The sequence below is a fragment of the Fulmarus glacialis genome, unplaced genomic scaffold (genome assembly GCF_000690835.1).
Source record: "Fulmarus glacialis isolate BGI_N327 unplaced genomic scaffold, ASM69083v1 scaffold10996, whole genome shotgun sequence".
Lineage (NCBI taxonomy): Eukaryota > Metazoa > Chordata > Aves > Procellariiformes > Procellariidae > Fulmarus > Fulmarus glacialis.
Genome location: NW_009216249.1, coordinates 30,923 through 37,493, shown reverse-complemented (window position 1 = coordinate 37,493; position 6,571 = coordinate 30,923). Strand labels below are relative to the sequence as shown.

Here is a 6,571-nt window from a genome sequence, read left to right as displayed (position 1 = left end):
CCGTCTCACAGGCCTGTTGGGGGTCGCACAACGTAGTGCCAATATAACCCCGCCATCGATGTACGGGGTTTGGCTCTGAGCTCAAACACCACTTTGTTACCCCAAGAGTTAAAAAATAGCATGTTTCATCGCAAAGGAAACTGATCACCCCGATACTACAGCACAGACGGCCTCTGGTGATCGTGTTAGTTAACATTTTATCAGAAAGTGCAGAACGAGTATGATCTAATTCAAAAAAAGCTTTTCTAAAAAAGCTCCTAGGGGGTGTAAAAGTAAGGCGTCTGGTGGTTTCTAGCACATTTCTGCCTCTATTATGTCATAAGAGACTCAGAAAAACACTTGAGTTTCCAAGGGGGATCACCTCTGCTGAAGTGAAGGGTGTTTAAGGTCACACTGGGAAGCAGCCGGTTTTTTTTCACTCAGATACATAATGGCTGTGACCAAATAAGGAGCAGAAGCAGTGACTTCTACAAAATCAGCCAGTATGTTTATTCACAGTTAACGTTACCTGGGAAGGAACCCCTGTTTGCTGGGGAACAACACGTTCTTGACTTCAGTTGCCCTGTTCTTTAAGACCTTTAACAACTAACAACTACGACCTTTAATAACAAATACATTGAATCACAAAGTGAAAACATGGCTCTAAATGATGGGGATTTTTTTCCTTTCCAGTTATGCTTGGACTGTGTAGATCTGTGTTATCTATATTATCCTATTAGATATTTCTTACTAATTAGAAAATTACACAGCTTTGTGAGGTTCCTCTTAATGGAAGGCAGCAGCCCTAGAAAAAAAAAATATACACACATGCACACACACATATATATGTGTATATAAAACCCCCTATTACTAAGGAAACAGCTGGTGGGAAAACCTTATTCATATATCAGCCTGCAGAACACCTTCTAGATAGAGGAGGAATTTAGGCCATGTCATGTCTTCCACCAAAGTTGCCTCAGCTGGGAAGCTACAATCTGGCTGTGGTTGTGGTTGTAGCTTGTGGATTATTTACATTTTCTGGTAGAAATTGGCTCGAGGGCAACAAATAAATTAATCGCAGGAGGTAATCAGAAGATACTGAGGTTTTGGGTTTACTGCTATGGGTTTGTGTTTGAAAGGTATAGGACTAAAATAAAAGCTTGTTATCTTCATAATCAGTTATTTGAGATCCACAGTTATTCTGTGGGTTAACTTTTGTAGGAGGTGACTTTACTGGTGGGGTTTTTTTGCCACCTGTGATCTCAGTTTTACAGCCTGGAAGCGGTTCGATTTGTATCACCTTCAGAGTAGGTGTCTGCCACTTGGAAACATTTCAGAATTATGAGTTTCATTGAATTATTCCTTTGGCATTTTTAAATGCCTTATGATATTTTTAGGTCTGGGGTATAGATGTTCCCTCTGAAAGGGCAGAAACATGCCTGGGAAAAGCACCAAGTGGCTCTGAGGCATCGGAGGGAGCAGACTGCCTTTCATCGCTTGTAAAGGCTGTTGGGAGGTGGGGCTAGGAGAAGAAAAGGCCTTTAGGTTCTGCTGCGCAGCAGGCTTTCCCTGCATTGCTTGTGGAAAGGCTTTCCTAAAATACGGTTTCATTCCTGTTAAGTTGTTAATTTGATGTGGATTTTGTCGATCTGCTAAGGTTCTTGACGGTGAAGTTGGGTGATAAAGGGTTGCCCCTGGGATGCCGTACACAAAATTGCGGAGGAGGTAACGCCGTGCCCCCCCAGGCAGTCTCTGCAGAGTCACTCGAGGCCACAGGCTGGAGAGGCTCCGCAAAGCTTCGCGGTTCCACGCGGCGGTGGGGAAACCGTCCTCAGTGTGATAAAACTGAGAGAAATAGATGCAGAGCGTGATTTCTGGATACTTCAGCAAGAAGTTGTAGATTTTACTTATGCAGTAGTGATAAGCCTCATTACAAGGAGAGTAATTTGAGTAGAGGATGATGCATCTGATGTTTTCATAGGCATCTGTGACTGCATCCAGATAACCGCCCACCTCAAACAGCATAGATTCTGGATGGTTGTCTTGGTCAGTACAGTTTGTAGCGTGGCCTTTTTGGACTACTCTGCCTGAGAAGCTCCTCACTTCATAGAAGAGAAGGTGTTTGTTTCGGAGAGTTGCTGCTGATCTGTATGGGAAGCCAAAGACCCTGTGAAATTCCGTGTAAGGGACTCTCGCTTCTTCACCAGTCCTTATGTGGTAGGGACACCTAGCACAGATGTGGTTCTGTCTCTGCCAGCAACAGGGCTTTACCACAGTCCCCTGATTTGTCAAATATTCTTGGAAAACTGTCTTCTCTTCTGCATTCATGTTCTGTTGAAAAATCTCCCTGTTTATGTGCTATATAGCTGACGGTCCTGAATGAAAAAGGAAAGTAATATTTTAATTAAACCCTTCAATTTGTTTTGCATTTAAACTGCAAAAATAATCGGGGGTAGTTTCTTAAAAAATGTACCGAAACCTGTAGCAGAACATAGAAACTTGGTTGATGACGCAAAGAACAAAGCTCTCTAGCAGCCTGGGAGCATTTTTAGTTTTCACAAACTAGCCTTTTTGTTAAAAACACAAGTCAAAAATATTTCTTTGGCTTCTGCCCTTTTACACTAAGCAGGAGAAACTGTATAATAAAACCAGCCATACTTTTCAGGAATTGATTAGCAGATAAGCTTTACGCAATCTGGCAAAACAAACAAATAAATACCAACACACAAAAAAGGTATAATTACCATCTCGGCAGCTCCAGCTCAGGGTAATAGTGAATATTTATCTGATTTCCTTCACTGTTTTTTTAGGGTTGGTTCAGAGTTTCCACTTTCGTGAATATTGCAAGCTTTCACTTCAAAATTAGGTGGTGAAGAAGAAAGTGACTATTTCTTCCCTGATTTTGGTAGTTCAGCTGTAGAAGGATCTCTCCCAAGTGCGGTAACTTTGCTCCAGTTGTAATGGTGACGGCAGGCGGGCTCCTTCAGGTGTTTACAGGTGCCAAGTGCTAGGAGACGAGAACATAAACAGGATTTTCTTTTGTACGGCCAGCCAGCTGTGGTAGTTAAGCTTCTGTTCTTTGCCTGTCAATATTTGTTTCCTATCTTACTAAGTTTCCTTTGTTTCCTTAGTGCTGTTCTGATACAAGGTTTTTATAGCTGAAAGATGGATGTTGTTCTAACAAATATGTTACTAAATTTGTTTCCAGGTGACTGTTATTTCTGTGTGTATCTGTCTGTTGTGCCACCTGGGCAGAAAGCTCCTGTCCTGCTTCTGCTCTCGTACGCAGGCAAAAACGTTGTCCCTTCCTTAAGAAGTTTGTGTGTGTCCCTCACTGAGGCTGTAATTCAAGCAAGCAGTGGGCCATTTCGTGAGTAAGCTAAATCATGCCTGCTTTGCTTGGGCAGGGTTCCAGATGAGTGCGAACACAAGTTTTGGGTAGATGAAGAACTTTTGGCTCAAGCGCTGAGGCAGATAATTATTTTTCTTCGCTGCTGCTCTAATTGAGCCACTCATCATCACTGGATCCGGTTTAATTCTGTTACTACTTTTCTGACTATGTACAACTTTTCCATCTGCATATTTTATTACAGCTTGCTTCTGCATTCCACGTTGGTTTTGCCCTCTGACTGTCAGTAGTTCATTTTCGTCTTAAATTACTAATTTGATTCATTTGCTTTGTTTTCCACTCCTGACTCTATGCCAACTTCCATGTATTTTCCTGTGTTGGAGCTCTTTCCTGATCCAGGCCGTTGTGCTGTTCTCGTTCAGATTACTTCTAAAGATTGGCTTCTTGACATCAAGAATGCTCCATTTGTCATTTTTGATGTTTCTGTACATTTTTTATGTTTAGTTGTACTCTATACTGTGCATTGCAACGTAATTGTGGCAGCTGTGTGATTCAGAAAATGAAAAATGCATTTGTTACCTAACGTAAAAAAGAGCAGGTCTGAAGAAGGGAGTGTTTTTCTTGGTAGCGGGATGTTATGAGAGAGTTATCACTGCCTCTCCAGTTCTCCTGTAGGTTGTCAATATTATTAAAGACAATTTTAAAAGCTGCAGATTTGGGGCAAGGTTCCAATTCCTTCTGTCCCTGCTGGTATTTTTGCAGAGCTGGAATGGCCACATGATGGCAATGTTGCACACCAGAGATCTATCACATTTTACGCTTGTTGATCGAGGCAATGGCTTGAACTCCGTTTCAGTGTGTTCAAAGGGATGCCACTAGAGACACCGAAAATCTTACATGTCCCTCTAAAACTTGCCTTTTTTTGTTTGTTTGTTTGGTGTTTTGGCCTGATCAAAACTCAGCAAATATTCAGTCTTCTCAATTAATAGTGTTGCATCCTTACAGGATGGGAGTCAAATCCCAAACTACTGATGGATTAATTGGAACAGCGTTCCCACATGCTGAGCTCATTTCTGTGTGCGCGGCAACCAGCCTTCGACTCCTTTGCCAGCGCTGTCCCCGTGAGCCTGCTGGGGCTCGCAGTGACAAGGGATGCTCCCTCTGCCTCTGCAGGCTCCAGCCTTCCCACCGCTCCGAATCCTCTGCCAGCTCTAATGAACAGAGAGGGCCGGGGAGCAGAATTCCAATGAATCGGTGAATATAAATGGAAGAGGCTTTCATTTGCCATGTACGTCAGTCCCATAACTGATCATTTTGGGAGTGCAAAGAGGAAGGATGATTACAAAAAGTGCAAGTCGAGAAAAATGGAAGAAAGCTGACCACTCATCATGTTCTCAGAATGGACCCATTTCTGGTTTATGAGAAAGCAGAAAATTGTTTCTTTCTTCCTTTTTTTGCATGATTTTTTCTAAAGTAGGAAAAAAAGGTTCAAATGTGTTACACAAGATCTTTTTAACTGATGTATATATGCACATACATATGGGTGTGTGTGTACGTATACATGCGTGTGGATTAAGCAGTAATAGGAGCACTCATCATTCAGCTCTCATGTAGAAAAAAATTCATTCCCATGCACAATTTTATTTAGTAATACTGAACAGCTCAGTAGCATTTGTCATCTTCAAAGTAGTTTATAAATCTGACCAAGTGGTTAAAATATAGACTGTCTAAATGGCTCTTTTCCTGGTATTTCTGCTGTTTAGTGTCACTTAGATCCTGTACAGGGGAAATTGTTAAAATGGCTTCTGACTTCCAGGGTGCCTAATTTGTCACAGTGATCCTGATGCATCTGCAGAGGTAGTAAATGCTGCAGACTTTAACTGAAGTTAATAGTTTATATTAAGTCTGAAATTTGGAATTCAGATGGTTTCAGGCTGGGAGATAAAAAATGAAGGTACTCAAAATGACTTCTGCCTTTTGGTAATTTTTGTCTTGATTTTAGTGTTTGCAATCCTGATTTGGGGAGGAGGAAGTATTTTACCTGATCAGGTACCTAGTTTGGTTCTGTAGTTCGTTATAAGATGGCTCTCCTAATGCTTATCTCCAGTACCTCCTTTTGGCACTCATCAGTTGTAAAGTGCTTTGAGATCTTCAAGATACATGGTGGACTGCAATGTTGTATGGTGATTGGACATTAGGAAAAATTTCTTTACTGAAAGAGCGGTCAGGCCTTGGAACAGGCTGCCCAGGGAAGTGGTGGAGTCACCATCCCTGGAGGTATTTAAAAGACGTGTAGTTGAGGCGCTTAGGGACATGGTTTAGTGGGCATGGTGGTGTTGAGTTAATGGTTAGACTCGATGATCTCAGAGGTCTTTTCCAACCTTAATGATTCTATGTATAGCTCATTCTGTTTCATTCTCTTTACCCTTTAAATACAACACACCAATCAAAATAGTCAATGCTCTGGTATAAAAGCAAAATATCCGAATTGTTCTTTTGCTTTGTCTGGTTGTCCCACATTTTTGAGCAGAAAGCTTGCCCGTATCTTCTCTGATATTAATCTTTTTCAACACCCAGCTCTTCCTGAGCCCATAGGCTGTTCCACATCCCAGAAGAAATGCTTGATTTTAAATATGCTGTATGGACCTAAGGGTAGGTCTTTTAACACTTGAAGTTTTTAGGAAAAATACCATCTTCATCTATCAATTTCATTGCATGAAAACATCATCCTGATATAGAAGATCATGTCTGATGGATATGATTAGGAACTCAAAACACGTGTTAAGGAATGAAATGGATCCATGTCCCCCCCAATTATATTTAAAATTATAATTATATCCCTGTCCCTCCCAACTATATTTGGAGGGGACACGGATATAATTATAATTTTAAGAAATTGTTTCACTTATTACTAAGATGCAGGCATCTTTGGGGCAGAGGGCAGTAGCTGTTTAATAGTGCTCCACAACAAGGTATAAATGTTCACAGGAGGAACTGGAGAGGAATGCTTTATCCAGTTAAAACCGCAGGGGAAACTTATGTGGTCAGTACATAATTACTCAGGTTGGAAGTTAGCCAGGATACAAGCCATATGTTCTGCTCCTAGGGAAAAAAAGCGTAATGATCAGGCCTGTGCATTTTTTATCCAAATATTAGCTAAAACCTGGTATCTCTTCGGGAAAAAAAACATACAAAAATTCTGATCCATCCCAACACGGCCAGTTTGGAGCTGATATTGGTTTT

At 41.3% G+C, this 6,571-nt stretch overlaps 1 protein-coding gene across 1 annotated transcript; it reads right to left on the bottom strand.

The window, feature by feature from the left end:
• Nucleotides 1-1,335: 1,335 nt before the first annotated feature.
• APOBEC4 (apolipoprotein B mRNA editing enzyme, catalytic polypeptide-like 4 (putative)) lies at nt 1,336-2,307 on the bottom strand. Its single transcript, XM_009579240.1, has one exon. It carries the CDS (start codon nt 2,305-2,307, stop codon nt 1,336-1,338), a length of 972 nt encoding a protein of 323 aa, XP_009577535.1.
• Nucleotides 2,308-6,571: the final 4,264 nt, after the last annotated feature.